Source organism: Gekko japonicus, unplaced genomic scaffold, assembly GCF_001447785.1.
Source record: "Gekko japonicus isolate JY-2015 unplaced genomic scaffold, Gekko_japonicus_V1.1 scaffold1876, whole genome shotgun sequence".
Classification (NCBI taxonomy): Eukaryota; Metazoa; Chordata; class Lepidosauria; order Squamata; family Gekkonidae; genus Gekko; species Gekko japonicus.
Window position 1 is genome coordinate 141,492 of NW_015169836.1, and position 24,124 is coordinate 165,615.

The window sequence follows — 24,124 nt, forward strand, 5'->3', positions numbered from 1 at the left end:
AGGAAAGGTTAAGGCGCTTAGGGCTCTTTAGCTTGGAGAAACGACGACTGAGGGGTGACATGATTGAGGTTTATTATGCATGGGAAAGAGCAGGTACTTTTCTCCCTTTCTCACAATACAAGAACTTGTGGGCACTCCATGAAATTGCTGAGCGGTCGAGTTACAACGGATAAAAGGAAGTACTTCTTCACCGAAAGAGTGATTAACACTTGGAATTCACTGCCACAGGAAGTGGTGGCGGCTACAAGCATGGACGGCTTCAAAAGGGAATTAGATAAGCATATGGAGCAGAGGTCCATCAGTGGCTATTAGCCACAAGGTATAGATAGGGACTCTGGGGCAAGTGATGCTCTGTCTTCTTGGTGCTTGGGGGGGTCAACAGTGGGAGGGCTTCTAATGTCCTGGCCCCACTGGTGGACCTCCTGATGGCACTTGGTATTTCTGGCCACTGTGTGACACAGAGTGTTGGACTGGATGGGCCTTTGGCCTGATCCGACATTGGCGTCTCTTATGTTCTTATGAATCTATGGAACCACATCCTTGCTGAAGGCCCTCCTCAGACTCCACACCAAAATCTCCAGGAATTTCAAGGTTTGCCTGTCTCCAGGAGGGGCCTGCAGTCCTCCAAGAATTACAACTGATCTCTAGACAACAGAGTTCAGTTCCCCTGGGAAAAATTGGGCCTTCTGGAGGATGGAATCCCTGCCGAGGTCCTTCTCTCCCCCAAAGCCTGCCTCCTCCAGGTCCCACCCCCCAATCTCCAGGAATTTCCCAGAGCTGTGGTTCGGTAGCCTTGTTCACCTTTAACCTTGGATCTAAACTTTCCAGCCCCTAAGACTCATGCTCATAGTTTAAAAATCTTAAATGCAACAAAATACAAAACAGATTTTACATCGGCATATTGCAACATCAGCAGTCCTTGAGGGTTGTTACAAGGAAATCCCTTGAAGCATCTTTACTGGGTAGGGATGAGAGAATCTGGGGCCCACATGTTTTTTTTGCTGTTGCTATAAAGGAGTTGGAGGGGAAGTACCGGTAACTGCTCCAGTCTTGGCTATGGTACCAGGCTGTTCTGCAGAAGCACTAAAGAAGTAAAGGTTTCCCTTGCTCGAAAACCAGTCGAATCCGACTCTAGGGTTGCAGTGCTCATCTCCGTTTCCAAGCCAAAGAGCCAGTGCTGTCCAAAGATGTTTCTGTGGTCAACTGTGGTTTCTGTGACTAAACACCGAGGCACACGGAACGCTGTGGTACCGAAGCGGTACCTATTTATCTACTTGCAATTTCTTGCTTTCGAACGGCTAGGTTGGCAGGAGCTGGGGCCAGAGACAGGAGCTCACTCTGTCATGCAGCACTCGGGTCTCGAACTGCCAAACTACAGATCTTCCAGTCTGCAGCTCAGTGTCTAGGTACCCTTTATTTCCTACTGGGGAAACTCATATTACTGAAAGACTGGCTATCTTATTTAACTTACTTAGGCTCCAGTCACACGGGCCGGAAAATGCGGGGTGGAAGCATGGCTGTTTGCCCCGGAGCAAACTAATGCGCGGCTGCGCAATCAGACGTCCCCTCGAGGTCTCGTGGTTAAGGGGGGGTGCCGATCACACAACGCGGCAAAGAAGTGGCGCAGCGCGGCAAACGGGGCTGTGTTTTGGTTTTAAACTGAAGTGTGCGCATGCGCCGTTGGGTGCTTGTGCGCATCCCGTGGAGACTTGAAAAAAATGCTAGTTAATGCCAAATGTTTTATTTCTTTAAAACATTTCTAAACCACCTTTCTTACCCAAATAAGGTCACCGAGGTGGTGAACATCTAAACATTAAAATATTTAAAACATGAGAACAGCATTTAAAATATTTATACAATTCAATAAAAACTTGTAAACATACAAACACAACACAACTCGGTCAGTGGGAGTTACTGGGGGTACTGCGAACAAAACAAAAAAGTCTTCACCTGCTGGTGAAAGACAATGACAGAGGGGGGGGAAGAGCATCCCCGAGAAGGGAGTTCCAAAGTTTCGGTGCTGAGAAGGCCCTTTTCTCAGGTTGCCACCTGCTGAGGGACTTGGGAATGTTCAGTCTGGAGAACAGGAGGCTGGAGGGGGGGCACAGGATGGCTCTCTTGAAGTACTTGAAGAAGGGCTGTCACTCAGAGGAGGGCAGGGAGCTGTTCATGTCGGCAGCAGAGGAGAGGACGCGCAAGAATGGGTTGGAATTAAGGGCGGGGAGGCACCGGCTGGCTACTAGGAAAAGCTTTTGGACAGTCAGAGTTGTGCCACAGTGGAAACAGCTGCCTGGGGAGGTGGTGAGCTCCCCCTCCCTGGCCGTCTTCCAGCAGCAGCTGGACAAAGACTTGTCAGGGATGCTCTAGGCGGATCCTGCATGAAGCGGAGGCTGTGGCCCCTTCCCAGTCTGTGATTCTATGAACAGAACTATGTCCAGGAACCTGTTCTCAGTTTCTACAGCCTCCCTGGGATTTGGCTGCAAGCGTGAGATAAAGCTGACTAGTGTCATCTGCATACTGCTGCCGGCTTTTCACGTAGCCACTGAGACCAGGATCCTGGATGCTGAAAGAATTTCTGTTAACCAAACAGAAGCCAAAGACGGTTAACCAAAGACTACAGTTTGTTTTAATGACCGTGCTACTGAAAGAGATCCACAGATCACATGATATAATCTGGGGCGGGGGTGTGTGTGTGTGAGTTGACGTTCTCTCTTACCTTTGTTCTTGTCTAGCTTCTGGATGTCCTGGATATGCGCCTCACCGTTTTCTCCTGCAGAAGTGACCGAGGCTTCCGGCTGACCCTTGGCCTGTGTGTTATTGCAATTATTGGTGGACAAGGCCAGCAGGTGACCCTTGGAGAGCCTCTTGGGACCCGGCTGCACGTCGCACTGCTCCTGCAGCCCAGGCACACGTTGTTCCTGGAAACTACTGGGGGAAGCAGAGTGAACTGACGGTTTTTTGGCTGAGTCCATGAGCCCAGGATCCTGACCGGCAGGCTCGTAGGGGCCTGTCAAGACAGCCCTTCTGTAAGGCAAAGGGGACGAGAGGGCTTTCCCAGTGCTAGGGGGTGCAGGTACCCGGTTCACTAGGTTGTAGCCGGCAGCCGTGTGCTTTGCTAATTGCTGTGACTGGCCTGTTATCTGTGCGGTTTGGCTTAAGTTGTTGGTTGGCCGAGGAGCACGATCAGAGCTTTCCGCTGGTTTCCCATTCAAAGAATCCGTCACACCGTCAGGGTCCAACTGGGAAGGCACCTGCTGGGAGTGGACGGCAGGCGTGGGCTGCCTCAGCTGAGCCTTGGCTGTCCTGGTGTGTCCTTGGCCCTGGCCTTTCTTGGTCAGCTGAAACTGATCCACAGGCCGGTCAACTCTAGGAAAGGCTTCCACCCCATTGGCCGCCCTCGTGGTCACCTGTCCTCTTACCTCAGAAGCCCCCTTAAAGTTACAGCTGCACGTCTCATTAGCAGTTGAATGGATCTCCACGCGACTAATTCTGGGCCCGGTATCCCAGATCTTCACCCCACTGGCACTGCAGACGCCATTCACCCTGTGCCTCTCCCAGTCAGCCCTCCTGCCCTTCTCTGAAGGACAAGAAACCTTAGGATCAGGACAGGAACTACCACGACAGTTATTTTTGTCCACCATCCGGCAGCTGTTGGTCCCGGCCTCTTCACTGTCTGTCCTGTAGCTATCTGACGTATCAGTGGTGCTGTCTAGAGCCGAATCTACATCGTCTATGCAAGTCACTTCTCCAATATAAGTTTCCCTGATACGTTCCGTGTAAACACGCTGCCGAGAAGGAAGGATCCACAGTGGGGTTCCTTTGGGACCCAGAGTCCTTGTTCGCGAGTCCTCTTGGCACGCACTGAGCTCTTTGCTTTCATGGGCCTGGGAAAGATTTTTGCTTTCTTGAGGGATGTTGCAGGTTTGAGGCATGACGTTCCCAGCTGAGTTGACTCTGGCATCTGGGTTCTGATTGGCTGCCGCATTGGTGATGTAAGAGCCACAGGCACTGCATTTTCCTTCCATGTTGACCATAAGAGGTTTTCCCTTCTCAGAGCGCCCCCTGATGCTTTGCTGAGTGTTTGGCTGTTCTTCGTTCTGCTTCCGTTGGAGGTCGCCATTTATATAATCTGAAAGGTCTGGTTTGGAGGCAAGCGGGCCCTGTCCAAGAGATAAGAGGACTGAGTCTAAGACCCGCTTCTGGCGCTGCTGCAGGCGTTCCAAGTAGCGGACCTCAGCGTCCCGCGCAGACTCATCCTCGAAGCGGACTCGGGAGGGTGATGGCCCCCGCTTCCCCTGCTGACCGCAGCTAGAGTCCCCGCTAGATGAATCACTTAGGTTCCCGCTAGCATGGGAGTCTCCATCCTTCAAGGCAAAGTTCCTTGTGTCCACGGCAGCAAACCCACAGGCATCCCTGCAACACAAACAGGCATCAGCCGGATTTGGTGACACTGATTGGCCCTTTATTGGCCTCCAACATAGGGACCAACCCTGGCCAGAGGGACCATTTGGCGTAACAGCGCATGTTGAAGCCTAATGAGAAACCAAACCTGAAGATACCACCTCTAACCAATTCTACTTTGTGAGCTACTGGCATTAAAATTGTGAGTGAGTGATTTCTAAGATAACATGGTTGGAAGATAAAGCTTTACCATCTTAAGTTCATGACTACTACTTCTGAATGAAGCCAGTGGACTAGCCTCAGGGACGGTTTTGATCATTACAGTGTGGGTCAGGATGGACAATGTGATTACAGTTCATGAAACACAGTTAACCCTCTGGAAAGAAAGAAAGGGGAGTTAAATGCTGGATTACAGTGAACTCCCTTTTCTTTCCAGAGGGTTAACTACGTTAGCCTATTGCTGCCAAATTAAGTGGAAGCCCAGCCCTACCTTGCAGGACTAACATGAACACTACCTTGCAGGACTAACACGCTGATGAAACGAGCTCTGACTCACACAAGAACACATGTTGCTAGTCTCTTAAACGGCTACTGCACTTCTAGCATAACTGAGCTCCCATTTGTGGGACCAAAGCACTGACGTTGCATTCCACAACAGTGTTTTCTTTCCCTTCTCTAGGGAGGAAGGCAGCACAGCTTGAGCTCACCATACTCAGAAGGGAGACCTCGAAGGAGAAATCTGCCGAGGAAACCAATGGCCAGCCACCTCTGCTTCTCACTTGCCTCGAAAGCCCCTTGCCGCCGGGGTCTCCAGAGGTCGGCTGTGACCTGATAGCACTTTGCACACACGTATCACTTTTAGCTGTCAGCCACACACACACACACTACAAACTCCTGTGGGCATTCTCTTGGCTCAGCGCACATCTGTATTCTCACACAGGACCCTCACATACAATGTCAGATGCTTCTGACTGAGCGATGTACACCGATCACTTGTTGCAACGATGGCAAGTGGGAAAGGCAATGGCTGCCAGTGGGGATGGCCGGCAAGACAAAAGAAGCCCCCAACGAACATGCAGAGAGAGAGGCTCGGTCTCCGGTTTGGCTAGGGGACTGAAAACACACACACACACATCTGTAGGGGCAAGGGGAGGTGACGGTGGCAGGAAACGCTGACTGCCAAAGCATAACAAAACCCTTCCTTATCCCCCTTCCCCCGAGCCCAGCAGAGGGGAAGCCTTACCTCCTTTCCTGGGGTGCAGCGGGCAAGATGCTGTGGTTGGCTCGGAGGGGGTTCGTCCGGGCCTTCATGCGCGCTCTCTGCAGCAGTTGCTTGGCCTGCTCATGCCGGGGGCTCAGCTCCAGCTCCTGGTCGGGAACAAAGGCCCTGCAAGCAAGGCAGCACCACGGAGTGCCCCAGGGCGGAGGGGGGGGGGGGGATTACGGGGGAAAAACAACAAGGATTAAGGGTGGTTTAACAGTGACGGCGGCAGCCTAGCAGGGGAGACAGCATGCTCTCAGAGGCTGGGGAGGCCCCTGCAGCAGCCTAAAACGACACCAGGTGGCATCTTGCCAGGCCAGGACCAAACGGGCAGTCGGACGGGGCTTTGGGAAGGCAGAGATCAGAACTGGGCTCGGAGGAGACATTTCGGTTGTCAGACTGGCCCGGGCATTCTTTTCTCATTGTTGTCTCCTCCACCGCCCCCCCTCCATCCCTCCCTCCCTCCTGGCTTGATTATATTTTGTGACTCCTTAAATCATAAAAAAAGCAAGGTCTGTAAAAGAAGTATTGAACGCTACCCAGAACGTGAAACGGTGGGCGAGAAGGACTATAAGGAAGCCAGAGAACTGCATCGGGAAAAGATGACGATTGCAAATGTGCAAATGTACAAATCCAAATGAAGACGGTTTCAGAGGGTAGCTGGGTTGGTCTGCACTCTGCAGTAGAGCAGTTAGGTTCGGGGGCGGGAGAGACCCACAAGAGTTTCAGGGTGTCTCAAGAAGAGAGCTTTTACTTTTGAAAACTCATACCCTGGACTCAAATCTAACAATACTAATTCAAAAATAAGGATGCACTATGCAAGACGCAGGGGCCGTGGCTCAGAGGTAGTGTATCTAGTTTGCATACAGAAGGTCCTGGGTTCAAAGTCTGGCAGCTCAAGAGGGTTTTTTTTTTTTTTTAAGGATCAGGTAGTAGTTGATGTGAAATAACTACACTGAAGAGCTGGTGCAAGTCAGAGTAGACTATACTGCCTTGGAGATGCCAAGAAGAAGAAGAAAAGACATTGTATTTATACCCCACCCTTCACTCAGAGCGGCTTACAGTCGCCCTTCCCTTCCCCTCCCCACAACAGACACACCCTGTGAGGTGGGTGGGGCTGAGAGAGCTCTGAAAGAAACTGCTCTTTTTCAAGGACAGCTCTTATCAGAACTACGGCTTGCCCAAGGTCATCCAGCAGGTGCAAGTGGAGGAGTGAGGAATCAAACCTGGTTCTCCCAGATTAGAGTCTGCTGCTCTAAACCACTACAACCAAACTGGCAAGAGTGTATGTTCAGGTGTATGAGAAGATCTCCAGACATCTTTAATTTTCTTTGAAAGGAGATATTTGCGGGTAGAAGGAGAGGTGGGCCTGGATCAGGGCCACAGCAATGGAAATTTATCCCTCCTCTATGTACTACTTCTCCAAGAGAAATCCCCCCCCCCATCCCCTAAGCTGCTATTAGCCCCATGGAGGAAAAAACATAGGTTACTTTTAATTTCTTCCCCATGGGGCTACCAGCCGCTCCGGCCATATGGCTTGGGGGGGGGGAGACCCATCTCTGGGAAACGACATGGGGGGGGATTCTCCCTGCCTGTGACAGAGCCCTACGATAAACAGCTCTTTGCCAGCTGTTTCAATGTTCTTTTGGAGTTGTGGTTTTAGTTGCAGCCACTCAATCGTGGAAGAAAATAAAGAGATACACCTGATATCACTGGAAGTGGGAACTACGAATGGCCCCTAGTCATCCCAAGTGCCCATAAGAACATAAGAGATGCCAATGTTGGATCAGGCCAATGGCCCATCCAGTCCAACACTCTGTGTCACACAGTGGCCAAAAATACCAGGTGCCATCAGGAGGTCCAACAGTGGGGCCAGGACATTAGAAGCCCTCCCACTGTTGACCCCCCCCCCCCCAAGACCAAAGAAGAAAGAGCACCAATTGCCCCATACCTTGTGGCTAATAGCCACTGATGGACCTCTGCTCCATATGCTTATCTAATTCCCTTTTGAAGCCGTCCATGCTTGTAGCCGCCACCACTTCCTGTGGCAGTGAATTCCAAGTGTTAATCACTCTTTGGGTGAAGAAGTACGTTCTAACCCGACCGCTCAGCAATTTCATGGAGTGCCCGATGAAATATATTTTAAAATGGAAAGTTGTACTTTTGTACTGGAATGGGAGAGGGCACATTATTCAAAGGAAATCAGATTTGCAAAATCAAAGTGTTTTTGAAATTTCTCCCCCCCCCCCAAGGGCTGCTTTGATGCTTTTGGTATTTCTTTTAATGCTCTAGAAATGAATATGATTAATATTACAAAGCATTACAGGCATACGGTGGGAAGGCTTTTTCTGTCTGTGTGTATGGGGGTATTCTGTGTAAATGACGTCATAGATGCTGTTCTATAGGTGCTCACCACAGCTGAACACACAGTCTATGGAACACCGCCCAGTCATGCTGCTAAGTGCTAGTTCTGGCTCTTCAAGTGTGCTTGAACCATCAAATAAACCCGCTTTTGGCAAGAGACAACAGTGACAAAGCAAACAAACAAATGACTGTACATAATGAGAGCTCTGCAACACCGCCTCCACACTCCAAAAACCTATTCCACGCACACAGCCACAGGTGCATGAGGACTTTGGTCTAAGCTGTTTCTAGTTCATAGCAAGCAAACAAATAAAAGTGCCCCACGTTCCCTAACTGCTTGGTGAGAGCCAGTTTGGTGTAGTGGTTAGGAGCACGGACTCCAATCTGGGAGAATTGGGTTTGATTCCCCACTCCTCCACATGCAGCTGCTGGATGACCTTGGGCAAGCCACAGTTCTCTCAGAGCTGTTCCCTCAAGAGCAGTTCTCAAAGAGGTCTTTCAGCCCCACCTACCTCACAGGGTGTCTGTGATGGGGAGAGGAAGGGAAGGGGATTGTAAGCCGCTCTGAGACTCCAAGTGAAGGGTGGGGTATAAATTTTATCTCTTTTCTCTTCTTTTTCCCTAAGTGTACACACTGGTATTTGGGTATTTACTGGACAAAGTCTCAGTGCATTTAAAGCACAAAGATCTTCCTTGGAGAACTTTTTTTCCAAATAAGTATGGTTATTCCCTTCACCCCTATATTCTATTTGTTGACCCTCCAGGGTAACTGGTTGGCCACAGTGTGAAACAGGATGCTGAACTCGATAGACTGTCTTAGGTACACTTGCTAGATGTCTGAACTTACTCCCCTGAAAAGGGACTTGCACTCAAATTGTGTCTCAATAAATGCCGGTTTGCACCATTTGGGGACTTCCCCCTCCCCTCTGTATCCCCTCCTTCCCGCAAAGGGACTCATGATGTCATACATGATTCCCCCCCACCCCGTGTCCACACAATAATCCTTTGAGGTAGGCTAGAGAGTGATTGGCCAAAGGTCACCCAGTGAGTTTCATGACAGAGTAGAGATTTGAACCCAAGCAAGACCAAACTAAACTGGAGGGTCCGGCACATACACCACAATGGCCATTCTGGGAACTGTGTAGTCAAGCTACCCTGTTCCATTGGGTCTGGTCAAAAGCCTTTCTCTATTCCCAATATATAAAGAAGTGCCTAAACTCTGGAGTGGATCACATCTAGGGGAATGGAGCTTGGCTAGGTGAAGGGCAGTTTTACTTCTTACCCCCCTTTACTGCTTCCGGCTGCTCCATCAGAAATCGTGATGAAGTATTACTGGGGGCCCTGAACAGCACGAGCATGAAATAGGGAGGGGGGGGGTAATTGAAAAATCAGGGGTCGTGTCGTAGAAAAAGAGCTAGGGGAACTCATTAGCATAACTCATTAGCATATGCCACACCCCCTGACATCACTGGAAGTGTGTCATAAGGCCACACACCCCGCCCCCAAAGGTCCCGGCTGCCGCCACCGGCCTTGCAGCTCCACTGCCGAGCCCCATGAGCCCCATGATTGCAAGGAAGCCCCGCGAAGGCCCTCCCTGGCCCCAGGCAGGCAGGGGTGGGGAGAGGCAAGGAGGAAGCAACTTACGCTCCCTCTTCTCCTGCCTCCTCCTGGCTGAATGAGGGCCGGAAGCGGGGGGCGGGGCTTCGTCATGTGCCCCGCCCCCCGTACTTCACCCGGGGGAACTGCGATCCCCCGCGATCCCCTCGAATTGACCTCTGGAAAAATCACCCTCTCCCTCTTCACCAGCAGAAGATAAAATTATTAGGCACATGGAGGAACAAAGCCTGCTGAGGGAAAACCAGCATGGCCTCTGCAAAGGGAAGTCCTGCCTCGCCAACTGTTCAGAGTTCTTTGAGAAAGTGAACAAGCATGCATGCAGACAACGGTGACCTGGTAGACATTATATAGTTGGACTTCCAAAAAACCTTTGACAAGGTCCCTCACCAAAGACTCTTGAGTAAACATAACAGCCATGGGATAAGAGAGTGGGTTCTTTTATGGATTAAAAATTGGTTAAATGACAGGAAGCAAAGAGCGGGAATCAACAGACAGTTCTCACAATGGAGGAAAGTAAGGAGTTGGGGTCCCATCAATTGGTAAGAGAGCCAGTTTGGTGTCCTGGTGAAGTGCGCAGACTCTAATCTGGGAGAACCGGGTTTGATTCCCCACTCCTCCACATGGAGCCAGCTGGATGACCTTGGGCATGCCGTAGTTCTGATAAGAGCTGTCCTTGAAAAAGAGCAGTTTCTGTCAGAGCTCTCTCAGCCCCACCTCCCTCACAGGGTGTCTGTTGTGGGGAGGGGGAGGGAAAGGAGTTTGTCAGCCGCTCTGAGACACCTTTGGGGAGTGAAGGGCGGGGGATAAATCCAATCTCTTCTTCTTCTTCTTCTAAGTGTAAGGTGAGGCACATTGGGACAAAAAAAAATCCCAACTTCAAGTATAGGCTAATGGGTGGGTCTGAACTTGCTGAGCCTGAGAGGGAAAAAGATCTTGGGGTCGTAGTGGATAGTTCAATGAAAGTGTCAACCCAGTGTGCTGCAGCAGTGAAAAAGGTAAACTCTATGTAAGGAAAAGGGATTGAAAATAAAATGGCTGATATTGTCATGCCCCTGTATAGATCAATGGTGTGGCCTCATTTGGAATACTGTGCAGAGTTCTGGTCACCAGGAGGGCAGCCGTGTGTCAGCAAGCTGCCAAATGTGTTTCTGCTTTCACTTTCATGCGCATTCCTTTCCCTGCGCTTTGCCGCAGCAACAAGTATCTTTCAAGGCCGCAGGAGGAGAGCTGCTTGAGACATTGCTTGGGTTATCCCGCGGATGAGTCCTGGGAAGCTGTACCTGTTATGCTTATTAGTACGGTTAGTTCTCAGGCCTAATGGCGCGCGCGGGAACTCCCGCAATTGGGTCTTGGTGATTTGAATGTACTATATCTTGACATGCTCTTTGGTTGCAAGTTATTCCTAACAGTGTTCCTGTCAATGCACCTCTAGCTTCAATAAAAGTAAAACCTTTCTTCAAGCGTGTACTTCGTTGTGGCTGGGGGGACCTGACACCGTGTTGGTCTGAAGCAGTAGAACTGTTCATCTCTGTAGAACAGTAGAACTGTTCACCTCTGTAGAAGCATCTTGTATCGGAGGAAGAGTGCGTGCACACAAAAGCTCATATCTTGAGTAAACTTTTGTTAGTCCTAAAGGTGCCACTGGACTCAAAATTAGATCAGGTCACCATATCTCAAAAAAGACATTGCGGAGCTGGAAAGGGTACAGAATGAGGGCAACCGAGACGATGAGGGGGTTGGAGCACCTTCCCCGTGAGGAAAGGCTGAAGAGTCCGGGACTTCTCAGTGTAGAAAAGAGACAACTAAAGGGAGACATGATAAAAGTTTATGAAATTATATGCTTGGGATGAAATTATGCTTGGGATGGAGAGAGCTGACAAAGAGACATTTTTCTCCCTCTCCCAAAATACTAGAACTTGAGGCCATCCAATGAAGCTGATGGGCAGTAGATTTAGGACAAAAAAAGAGGAAATACTACTTTACACAGAGAGTGATTAAAATGTGGAATCGCCTGCCGGAGGATGTAGGTATGAAAAGGGAATCAGATAGATTCATGGAGGATATCAGTGGCTACTAGCCATGGTGACTGAGGGGAACCTCCGGAGGTACTAATCCTCTGAATCCCTGAGCCAGGAGGCCTCGGCCCCTATATGCCCTGTTGCTGGCCCTCCAGAGGAACGGGTTGGCCCCTGTCTGAGACAGGATGCTGGAGTGGATGGACCCTCACTGGTCTGACCCAGCTGGGCTCTTCTTCTGTTCTTAACTGCCTTTTGCAAGAGGAAAAGGAGGACAGGATCCAAGCCACTGCCTCTGGACATTTCAATCGCCTCTCACTTGGGATTCCAGAGAAACGCTCTTACAGAAGCTTTCTCTCTCTCACCACAGATGACCCATTTCTTCTCCCCCTCCCCGAGAACACACACATGTTCACTCAGGGATTCCCGACTGGCTCTTGCCATAATCTCCACGATTAAAATAAACCAGCTCAGTCACTCCAGCAGGCCTAAACTTAACTCTTTCAGGGCAACCTGCATGTTTTCCATCATGCTCAATTAGACATACTCATCTTTTCTGTTCTAAGATGATTTCCAGAAGGGAGGACCGGTCAGTCTGACCCATCTTTCACAGAGTAATTCCCAAAGGTGTGCAGAATTCTCCCCCAAATTTCAGTAGACAAATTTACTTTCAATTGGCTTAGGGGAAAATTAGTCCCACATCTCATCAGTGGCTTCAGTCCAGGCTAGCAGAGAGTGGTTCCCTCGTCTTTCTTCTCCTGTGGCAGCCTGAACCCCTCCCCCCAAAAAACTGCTTCTAGGGGAGAGGGGGACACACAAGGACATGATTCCAGGGAGTTTTTGGGACTGCCTTGGGAGGGAGGAAATGGGAGAGCTGCATTCGGTGGGCATAGGCCCTTGTATCCAGAGAAACATCGTCTGAAGGGTTTCTTCCCCAGACTTGGGTTCCACAAAAGGCCTCCAAATGCGGAATCTGGCTTGACTGGCCATCAGCGTTAATACTTTTTGTGTCCCAGGTGGAAATATGCAGAACCTCATCAGCCAATTTCACTTCTTTCAAAATTCCTCCCTCAAAATGTTTAGTCCCTTCTGATTGGCTAAAGCAGCTACCCTACATCACTACACTACATCTCGCAGCTCCGCCTACCCCACAGGGTGTCTGTTGTGGGGAGGGGAAGGGAAAGGAGTTTGTAAGCCGCTCTGAGACACCTTTGGGTAGTGAAGGGCGGGGTATAAATCCAATCTCTTCTTCTTCTTCTTCCTCCACTTGCAGCTGCTGGATGACCTTGGGCAAGGCATAGTTCTGTCAGAGCTGTTCTCTCAAGAGCACTGTCTGTCAGAGCTCTCCCAGCCCCACCTACCTCACAGGGTGTCTATTGTGGGGAGGGGAAGGGAAAGGAGTTTGTAAGCCGCTCTGAGACACCTTTGGGTAGTGAAGGGTGGGGTATAAATCCAATCTCTTCTCTCCTTCTTCTTTTCAGGGGGCACAGTGCCACAAAGTCCACCCTCCAAAGCATCCATTTTCTCCAAGGGAACCGATCTCTGTAGTCTGGAGATGAGCTGTGATTCCAGGGGATCCCCAGGCCCCACCTGGAGGCTGGCATCTCCAGATAAACTTTTAGGGCCAGGCAGACATTTTGCCCAATGTCCACTTTATTAACAGGACAATCTTTTTAAAGCCGAGTCCAACTAGAAAACAGCATTAACGGCACACTGTCTAGATTTCTTAAAATCCCCTGTATGAAATGAGCAAGTCAGTATCCGAGAGACTTCTTAAATTTATCAGGGGCTGATCGCCCAAAGTGACAAGCGCCTCCTTAACACAAGGAGGTCCAGAATGCCTAGCCACACAAATATTTGCGATACATTTCAGAAGACCAGACAGTTTGGCTCCCGGATGATGATTCAACATGCAGCTTGACTACAGAACCGCTCATCCTCCTGTGAGCTGGCACAGCACAGTGACCGAGAGAGAGAGGGCCAGGAAGTCCCTGGCTCGGCTCCCGGCAGACATAAGCGCAGAACAGAGAGACAAGCCTATCTTCAGAATTTCCCAACCTGAAGCGGGCAACCCTAGTCGATCCTGGCCCCAAGAAGTCCTTCCTCAAAGGACAAAATCGGCCTGGAAAGGCCCCTGTCCCCTCCCCCTACCTTCTACCTACTGAAACCCAGCCTGGAATATTGTTGTTGCCTAGCAACAGCCACTGAGGGAATCCCTTGGTTAAAGCTACAGGCATTCCTTTTACCATTTTTGCATTTTTTAAACCTCCCAATGCTTTTATTTTTTTTCAGATTTCACATTTTTCTGCAAACCTGGGGCCATTTTCAGGTCTGTAGAATGATCTTGCCTAGTCACATCTCCAGTCACTGGATTTAAGTATGCAAAGATTTCCCGACTTTGCTATTAGAATGTAAGATTATGTATACCTAGCAGTAAAGCCCGTTGTGAAAGTAATACAACGGGATCTAGAAAGAGGCTCTGGGGGAGTGCTCTGGCTTTGGGCAAACAGTGTCAATTTGCTGTGGTGACCTCAGCAGGGTATAATGACAGAGTCCACTGTTTTCTCCAGAGGAACTGATCTCTGCTACCTGAAGAGCAGTTGTAATTGTGAGTGATCTGTAGCCCTCACCTGGAGATTGGCAGCAATTGTTACCCAGGACAAAGTGGCTGGTTTGGAGGGTGTAGTCTATGGCATTCTACCTGTCTGAGGTCCCACCCCTCTGCAAACCCCACCCTCTCCAGGCTCCACCCCTCAAATCCCCAGGAATTTGTCAGCATGTAGTTGGCAACCCCATCTCCTTCCCAGCTAACCATCAACCTACCATTATCTGCCCCTTTGACTTCAGCTGACTTCTGCCCTCCCTTCTGCAGAGCAGTTGTAATTCTGAGTGCTCTCCAGCCCTCACCTGGAGATTGGCAACAATGGTTCCCTATGTGGGACTGACTGGTTTGGAGGGTGGAGTCTATGGCAGTGTACCTGTCTGAGGTCCCACCCCTCCTCAAACCTCACCCTCTTCAGGCTCCATCCCTCAAATCTCCAGGAATTTCCCATCTGGAGTTGGCAACCCTATCAGGACTGGCCCCAATGTGTTTTCTCCCAAAGGCCAAAGTAGGTGACAGGACCAAGCTTAGTTGCCTACCAACAGGCATTGATGGGAATGTAGGGTTGCCAGCTCTAAGGAGGGAAATACCTGGAGTTTTGGGGGGTGGATTCTGTAGTGGGCAGCATTGGGCGGGGTGGGGGGGCGGAAGGACTCAGCAGGTATAATGTCATAGGGTCTACCCTCCAAAGCAGCCATTTTCTCCAGGGGAAACTGATCTCTGTCATCTGGAAATCAATTGTAGCAGTGGGAGATCTCCAGGTCCCACCTGGAGTTTGGCAACCCTAGGGGAAAGTGTGCTGCACAGCAGGGGGTTGAAGAGAATGGTTTGATGGGTGCTGGGCCAAGATTGGCAACAATAGTTCCCCAGGAGCAAATAGCTGGGTTGGAGGGTGGAGTCTATGGCACTGTAACCTGTCTGAGGTCCCCATCTCCCCAGGCAGCTTTTAAAACATGATCCTGGGACCTACACACCACCAGACATTCCAAATGCCTTGCAGGGGGGGGGGAGTATGAGGTGTGGAATGGAGTGAAGTCCAATCAGCTTCCATATGCAAAAGACCTTGAAGGTTCCATATGCAACTGACATTCCAACAGCCTTGCGGGGAGGGGGGTGAGTTTGAGGTGTGGAATGCAGTGAAGTCCAATCAGCTTCCATATGCAAAAGACCTTGAAACACTGGGCGGGACTGCACAAAGCAGCCAGTCAACCCAGCCAGCGTCTTCTGACTGACAGTTCAAGCGTCCATACACTAAAGGCATTTTAGAACTTTGGCACCCACTATTCAATTATATATAAGGAGAGATTTTAAAATCTTTGTTTAATAAATACATGTATCTTTTAATATATTTCATATATTAAGCTTTTATTGTTGGCCCTCTTTTGCATTTGACTAACCTTTTTTAGGTTCTGGATTCAAGAACAGCTGTGCCAGAACTATGGCTTGCCCAAGGTCAAAGCGGCTTACAATCTCCTTTCCTTTCCCCTCCCCACAACAGACACCCTGTGAGGTGGGTGGGGCTGAGAGAGCTCTTTCCAGAACTGCGATTGAGAGAACAGCTCCGAGAGAACTTGTGACTGGCCCAAGGTCACACCAGCAGCTGCATGTGGAAGAGTGGGGAATCAAACCCAGTGCTCCATATTAGAGATTGCCGCTCTTAACCACGACACCAAGCTGGGTAAGGCCTTTCCCGATGCTGCCCGCTAGCACCGGACTTCAGAAGTCTGCTGCCCCTGCCGACGGAGGCTCCCTTCAGTCCCCATGGCTGTTAGCCACTGATGGGCTTCTCCGCCATCACCCTGCCCAAGCCTGTCTTAGAGCTGTCTGTGCTTGTGGGCATCACCCCCTCCCCACTGGCAGTTTCAGGAGAGTGGTCACATGGACACTGTATAATAGATTATAAAAATACAAATGTTCTTTAAGGTGTACACATGGTAAAACATATTATGATTAAAAGAGTCTAAATTCCAGACTTTTTGATGGAGGTGACACATATCCAGACCAATGAAATCTCTGATACCAGAATAATTTGAAGAACTGGCATGGCTATATTTATGGCCCAACATATAAGCTAGTAGCCTAACTAAAAACATATAAGGAAACAACATCTGACCCCAAATTCTACCACAACGGGCACCATTCAGTCAGAGCCCTAGTGGGGGGGGGCTGGGGAAAGTGGGGAGGCCGGAGTGTGTGTGTGCGCGCACTGCACACACATCACCCGGAAGTGACGTAATGCCCTCCCCCTTCTCTCTCTCTCCAAGTCCCCCCCCCAATAGATTCTATGCCACAGCCTCAGCAGCCCTTCGTTTAAGTCTGGAAGAGCTACACACAAGAGGAAAGCAGGATCACTAAACTGAAACAACCCCTGAATGAAAGGAAAAGGGGGAAATTATTACCCCGCCCCTGACTACCCGAGGGAGTCTCAAAGAGGCTTACAATCTCCTTTCCCTTCTCCTCCCCACAACAAATACCCTGTGAGGTAGGTGGGGCTGAGAGAGCTCTCCCAAGAACTACCCTTGAGAGAACAGCTCTGAAAAACGTATGACTGATCCAAGGTCACACCAGCAGCTGCATGTAGAGGAGTGGGGAATCAAACGTGGTTCTCCCAGATTAGAGTCCGGGCTCCTAACCACTACACCAAAGATCTGTCAATGGTAGTAAATTAGCATACCAATACAAGAGTTAACAAACAGATGTGACAGATATACACACACACACACACACAACCCTTTTATACATGTATTTTGGATGTGTGTCAGTGTAATATAGAAAATAGTGACCACTGAGGAAGGCCCGAAGGGGCCGAAACGCGTTTGGTCCTAAGTTTAAAAGTGTTTACCCGTCAAGTGAGTCCCCCCCCCTCCTTTTCAGTTTTTGTCAGACGTGGTCACATTGGTCTGCAAGAGCAGAGCTAAATTTGAGTCCAGTAACACTTTAGAGACCAACAAGATTTTGGGGGTATAAACTTTCGAGTGTCAAAATTTTATACCGCAAAAATCTTGTCGCTCTCTAAGGTGCTGCTAGACTTGAGTCTAGTTCTTCCACTGGCAGTGAATTCAACAGTTTAATTGCCCACTGAGTAAAGAACTATTTCCTTTTGTCTCTCCTGAACCTAACTCCAACTATTTCATCGGGTGCTCCCGAGACCTTGAATTACTGGGGGGGGGGGGGAGGGAGAGTGGTCGTCTTTTGATTTCTGCTCCATGCATAAGTTAGTCAGGTCAAGTAAGTACACTAAATAATCAGATTTTGAAAAGGCACAACCCCGCCCCCCCCAATTTACTGGAAGAAAAGCAGGTTCTCGTTCTCACTTTTTCAAGAATGAGGAATATGCATAAAATCTCTTAAGAGCCTTTGAAGTCACATGGAATTTGTGAATCATACTGCACAAACTGATTATGTTACTATAAAGGAAAATATATGTATCCAAGTTGGGCCTCCAACTACATTCTTCATCACCTTCGCAAAGCAGAGATAGAAGGAAAGGGTCTGTCCTTTCTGGATGAGAGGGGCAAGCCAACACCCCCACCGCCAAATGCTGCCTCCTCCCCCTCCCCCCTCCATCTCCCTTTTCCTTGCTTTTGCCGTGAATTCTGAAGCAACTGTTCCAAGCTCTGGGGCCATTTCCATGGACAGAGCAAACTATGCGATCGTCATATTGGGTAGCAGGCAAGGTAGTGCTGGCTGCTCGGACCAACAATCTGGAGCTCTCCATCTGTTCAGAGAGCTGCCTCTGCGTGGGTTGAAGCCAGTCGGACCAAACTCTATAGATCTGATACAAATCTCTTTAGCCTAGCCACTTGCGTGTGTGTGTGTGTGTGTAGCTATTTCCAAAGACGATGCTACATCTTTCTTTTTCTTTTTAATGTGTCTATTGGTATTTTAGTATTCAGCTTCCTTTTCTTAACAGGGCAACAAAGACTTCCTCGCCCCGCCCCACCAAGTCTAAAATCTTACCGGAAGCCTTCCAAGTCCTGCAAGGACACACCAGAGTCCCCGTCTACGTCGTTTGCCAGGATCTCTGCAAACACACAACAACAAAAAAGGTACAGATGAAGTTTGTATACCGTTGAAAGCAGCAGGGTGTGGAAAAGACACAACTCTTATGTCACAAGAACTGGTAGCTGACATACACACGGGTCCCAAAATTTTGGGGCCAACGTCTGCTTATGGGATCATGGGTATGCAAGCAGAGCCAATGGTATCAGCCCCATCTTTGGATGGTTGCAGACCTTGAGGTCGTTTGATGGCTCGCAGGTTGACATGCAGAAGGGAGGGGGAATCAGCGGCCAAGGGGGAGACAGCCGGAACAGTCCCACCTTCCAGACAGGTTCCAAGGTGTAGCAGGTGAATAGCCTGGAGACTAGGGGAGAGACCTGAGTGGAATGAGACACCAGAGAGCCAGCTTGGCCTAGTGGTTAGGAGCACTAATCTGGGAGAACCGGGTTTGATTCCCCCACTCCTCCACATGCAGCCAGCTGGGTGACTTTGGGTCAGTCATAAGTTCTCTCAGAGCTTTTCTCTCATGAGCAGTTCTCTCAGAGCTCTCTCAGCCCCACCTGCCTCACAGGGTGTCTGTTGTGGGGAGGGGAAGGGAAAGGAGATTGTAAACTGCTCTGAGATTCCTTCGGGTAGTGAAGGGCTGGGTATAAATCCAACCTCTTCTTCTTCTTCCACAGACTCTCCTGGGAGTAGTTCAGAGAAAGAGCCTGACTGTACCTGATGCTTAAACAGTAAAGACTATCAAGCCAGGCAGAAAATATCTTTCTGCCTTGACTCCTGGCCGCTCACCCTGAGATGTTATTCCTTCTTCACCCTTGGGTGTTTCCACATGGATTATTTGCCCTGAGATAGATGCTGTTGCGAAGTGAGCTTTCCCCCCTGCTTCCTCACAGCATTGTGGTACGTTTATACACTTCCCAGAGCTTCCTTAGCTTTTCTCCAATCTTTCCCAAACTTGCTTTGCTCCAAAATTTTGGTTAAGGAAAGAAGAAGAAAAAGATGGAGGAGGAGGAGGAGGAAGCTTTATACCCCGCCCTTCACTCGGAGTCTCTGAGCGGCTTACAATCTGCTTCCCTTCCCCCTCCCCACAACAGACACCCTGAGAGGTAGGTGGGGCTGAGAGAACTGTGACTGGCCCAGGGTCACCAAACTGGCCACATGTGGAGGAGTGGGGAATCAAACCCGGTTCTCCCAGATTAGAGTCCGCCTCTCTTAACCACTACTGATTCCACCCACGCGGCGACCACTTTCCCCGTAACAGCCACATCCTCTCCATCACCTGAGTTTTTTCTTATTTTTCTTAATCAGTGATTGAATAGTGCTATATCAAGATACTGTTATGCTAACATGTGTATCAGGTTCCCTGAATTCTCAGCTTTCATCTAAAAACAAACAAACCCTCAAGTGTCTATTCCCGTCTGTTGCTGAAATGTAAGGGGGAAAGGCATATCTCCACAAGGAAAGGGACTAGAAACTTCCTTTAAAAAAAAGAAAGCAGACAATTCAGAGAACCTGATACACGTACTGGCATAACCAGGGGTCATTTCCTGCCGGAGTGCCGCTCTGGGGTGCTCCGGCAGTAAGGAGCCCAGGCCCCGCCCACGGAGACACTCAGGGAGGGGGGGATTTAAATGCCTGGGTTCCCTGCCCGATCTTCTCCAGCCAACCCGTGGCGGGTTGGCTGGCAATGGGGGGGGGGGCAGGGAGGCAGGCATGCCTGCCCGTCCCCCTGAGCCTCTCCGCATAACTCATTTTAAACACGCCTGCCCTTTGTCAGGGGGTGTGTCATATGCAAATGAGTTATGCAAACGAGCTCCTGTGCCTCTTTTTCTAGAAAATGACCCCTGGGCATAATGGTGTATTGATGCAATGCCAAAGATCAATCACTGATCTTATAAAAAACCTACCGAGGGAACTTGCTGTGAGGAAGCCCCATCGCCACAGCAGCTGCAGGGAAATGGCACCAGCCCCGTCCTTGTGGGGGAAACGCCCTTGAGAACAAAGCTTAAGCCCCGAACATCAGCTCAACTTTCAGAAACTCTCGATGGTTGGAATGCTTAGAGATCTCAGGAAGGAGGAATTTTTGGGGAGGAGAGATAGTGAGGTTGCAACTCTGCTGCACCCCTTCCTGAGAGCCAGTTTGGTGGAGTGGTTAAGTGTGTGGACTCTAATCTGGGAGAACCGGGTTTGAGTCCCCACTCCTCCACTTGCACCTGCTGGATGACCTTGGGCAAGCCATAGTTCTAACAAGAGCTGTCCTTGAAAGGGCAGTTCTTGAAAGAGCTCTCTCAGCCCCACCCGCCTCACAGGGTGTCTGTTGTGGGGAGGGGAAGGGACAGAAGTTTGTCAGCTGCTCTGAGACTCTGAGTGAAGGGCGGGGTATAAATCCAATCTCTTCTCTTCTTCTTCTTCTTCCTCTCTCAATGTGCTCGCCCCTCCGCCCCCCAAGTTACAAAGGTCGTTCCAGTTTCTACAGACTTTCTCATATTCACACATACCATTACCGGGCCTCTCATTCCCAAGGACTGGGGTTTCCTTCTTGTGCCAGAGCAGGGAATGCCCTTCCTGGGAAGGATGAGGGCTGTTATGCACCGGCACACTCAGCATCTCCTGCAGAATAGCCCGGTTTCTCTCCACTCTCTCAGCCAGTGACAAGCTGCTTGCGTTGCTTCCGCCGCTGCCGAGACTGTCCCAGCTCTCGGCTCTCCAAAGCCGCCCAGTTGTTGCCACTCCGCAGGTGTCATTTCCGTAGGGGAAAGAACTGCTCCCAGAATCCATAGCCCGAAATCGGTGGTCTTCTTTACCATTCGCTTCCTCAGAAGGCTCCCGGTCAAAGGGAAGGTCCTTTGAGGAACCGGCTCCACACAGTCCATTTTGGGATATTTTTCTTGCCACGTTTCCTGAAGAGACCTTATTTTCGAGAGCGTTCCTCCCAGGCAGTCTCTGGAGCTCCTGGGGTGAAGTCCGGCCGGCACTGTTGGCTCCTCCTCCCGCAGCCCTGGGCCCCTTCGGAGCGGCAGTCTCGTTCACACACGAGCTTGGAGGCATCCCCCCCTCCTGGACTTCGTCTGGCCCAAGATGCGGGTAGGGAGTGCTGTCCAGCAGCCCGTCCGTCAAGTAGGTGCGGATCTGAGACTGTGGTTCCACTAACATGTCCTGAGGGGCGGGCTCTGTCGGTGGTGGCTTCCCTTTACGAGCCTTGGCCTTCTTGGGAGAAGCCCGTTCCTGGGGCACCAGGTCCCCCTGCTTGTTAAGGGCACCCTTCTTCTCCTTCAAAGCCTTCACCTTGGACACCAGAACAGAAGTGCCCCGGCTGGTATCCCCTGAGAGCCGAACCGGAACCCAGGACGGCCCATTGATGGGGGCGCTGTGGGGGCCCTCAGGGCTCTCGGGGGGTTGTTTAAGTCTAGGGATATTTCTGGCACATTGCTTGATATTCTTCATGGCCCTTCTTCTCTCAGTAGAGAAATTCCCCTCCATGCTTCAGGGTCCAGGCAGCCAGGGACCTTTAGGAGGAAAGAACAGAAGCATTGTGAGCCAAACCCTGCTTGCTGGGCCAGAGAAGAGTCTCTGAGGTGTCACAGACGAAGGGACATGTTGCAGAGGAGCCCATATCCAGGGCCCGGGATACCCTGTGCTAGCTGGGCACAGTGAAGCGATCAGCGTCAGCCTAGGAGACCTGAGAGGCCCACATTTGAATCCCCACCCTACCACAGAAGGTCACTGGGTGGCCTTGGGCCAGTCATACTCTCTCGGCCCAACCAGCCTGGGATGGCTGTCGTGAAGATAGAATATTGGAGGGGAGAATAATACCGTTAGCCATTTTGGATCCCCGTCGTGGAGGAAAGCGGTGTGCAGATAGCTAGAAAAATAACAAATAATGCCAGACTTTTAAAAAAAAAAAAAATCCAAACCATCTGGTCAATGTAGATCAAGCAACTTTCATATTTTTAACAATTTAATGTTTTCTTTAATCAAGGTGAGAACACTGATTCCCCCGCCCCCCTTCCTAAATTGTGGCTGAAGCAGTATATAGTAAAGGTGAAGGTTTCCCTTGCTCGAAAGCCAGTCGAATCCAACCCTAGGGTTGCGGTGCTCATCTCCGTTTCCAAGCCAAAGAGCCAGCGCTGTCCGAAGACATTTCCGTGGTCATGTGGCCGGCATGACTAAACACAAAGGCGCACGAAATGCTGTTACCTTCCCACCGAAGCGGTACCTATTTATCTACTTGCAATTTCTTGCATTTGCACTGCTAGATTGGCAGGAGCTGGGGCCAGAGACAGGAGCTCACTCCGTCATGCGGCACTTGGGTCTCGAACTGCTGAACTACCGACCTTCCGGTCTGCAGTTCAGCATCTTAACCACTTGAGCCATAACCAGCCACAGCAAGGAACCAATATAACCAGTGAAAAGTGAAATTAATGCAAAGGCCTTTTCCTTAAGGGATCATGTTAAAATAAATATACAATACAACAAAGGAATGTCAACAAATTCTCAGCTCCCCGCGACATAAAAATACGTTCCCTCAAGGGCACTACGGTCAGGGACTCAACATCTCCTGGTAACCCCAGGCCCCAAAGATACCAAACTTGCTGCAGCCAGGGCCGGGGCCTTTTCGGTGGCGGCTCCTACCTGGTGGAATGAGCTCCCGGAGGAGATCCGGGCCCTGCGGGACCTTGTGCAGTTATGCAGGGTCTGTAAGACGGAGCTCTTCCACCAGGCTTTTGAGTAGGAGCCGCCACCACCATTGTACCATCATCGCACCACCACCACCAATTGGAGTGGGCACCATCAGGGAGCGAGACGGCCCTGGGATGAAGAATAGATGGCAGTGCTGTCTGGAACGTACCTTGTTTTTCTGGGACCATCTTTACCAAAACCCCATCTTGTTATTAAGGACTTCTGTGACAACTAGAGCACCTGCACTTTACCGTATAAATGATTGTTTTATTCTGTTTTAGTTGTCTTCATCTTGGCATACGTGCCTCATTTGTCAGCCGCCCTAAGCCCGTTCTGGGGAGGGCAGGTTATAAATCCAATAATAAATAATAAATAAATAAATTAAAAAATATCCAAGCCTAGCACACAGTCTGCAATCTTAGAATTGTAAAAATCATCACAGAAGTACCAAGATCTGTCCATATGAAACCTATCAGCAGTCATTGATAATTTTCTACAGCTGCTCACTTTCCATATGTTTCAAAGGCTTGCAGAATAATCCCCCCCATACTCCGTAAAGACATGTCCAGCCTTCTTTACATGGTTTGCTCTGTGGTTGCAAGACGGAACTACCCACAGGCGCAAAGGAAGCTAGCTTTCTGCTTACCAATAACTGCGTATTTTGTTCCTCAGGAGCTGTGCCTCGGGGCGCACTATTCCCAAGGAAACCCAAACGTATTTTGTTCCTCAGGAGCTGTGCCTCAGGGCGCACTATTCCCAAGAAAACCCAAAAGCCTCCCCTTGGTAAGCCTCCCAAGACACTCTCCCCCTAAGGTTGCCAGCTCCAGGGTGGGAAATACCTGGAGATTCTGGGGGTGGAGCCTGGGGAGGGGAGGGGCCTCTGCCAAGGAACAAGGCCAGGGAGCCCGCCCTCCAAAGCATCCATTTTCTCCAGGGGAACTGATCAGTTGTAATAGCAGGAGATCACCAGGCCTCACCTGGAGGTTGGCAATAGGGTTGCCATCCCCCTGATGGGGATGGGGCTATCCTGATTTCGGGGGGGGGGGCGATCTGCTGCCAGCCAGCCAGTGGGGAGCCCCGCCTCCAAAGAGCTCCACCACGCCTGACATACTCAGCACCATGATGTCTCCCAGAGGTGCCAGCATCGCACTGGGCACATTGTGCGGGGGACACTCTATC

At 50.2% G+C, this 24,124-nt stretch overlaps 1 protein-coding gene across 1 annotated transcript in view; it reads right to left on the bottom strand.

The window, feature by feature from the left end:
• Nucleotides 1–24,124, bottom strand: part of KIAA1614 (KIAA1614 ortholog) — a 51,987-nt gene that overhangs the window by 22,089 nt on the left and 5,774 nt on the right. Inside the window, exons 2-5 of the mRNA XM_015417297.1 lie at nucleotides 20,764–21,771; nucleotides 18,221–18,284; nucleotides 5,645–5,788; nucleotides 2,717–4,413 (exon numbers count right to left, since the gene is read on the bottom strand). Coding sequence (XP_015272783.1) covers nucleotides 2,717–4,413; nucleotides 5,645–5,788; nucleotides 18,221–18,284; nucleotides 20,764–21,745 — 2,887 coding nt within the window. The 5' untranslated portion in view covers nucleotides 21,746–21,771. The remainder of the gene's footprint in view (nucleotides 1–2,716; nucleotides 4,414–5,644; nucleotides 5,789–18,220; nucleotides 18,285–20,763; nucleotides 21,772–24,124) is intronic.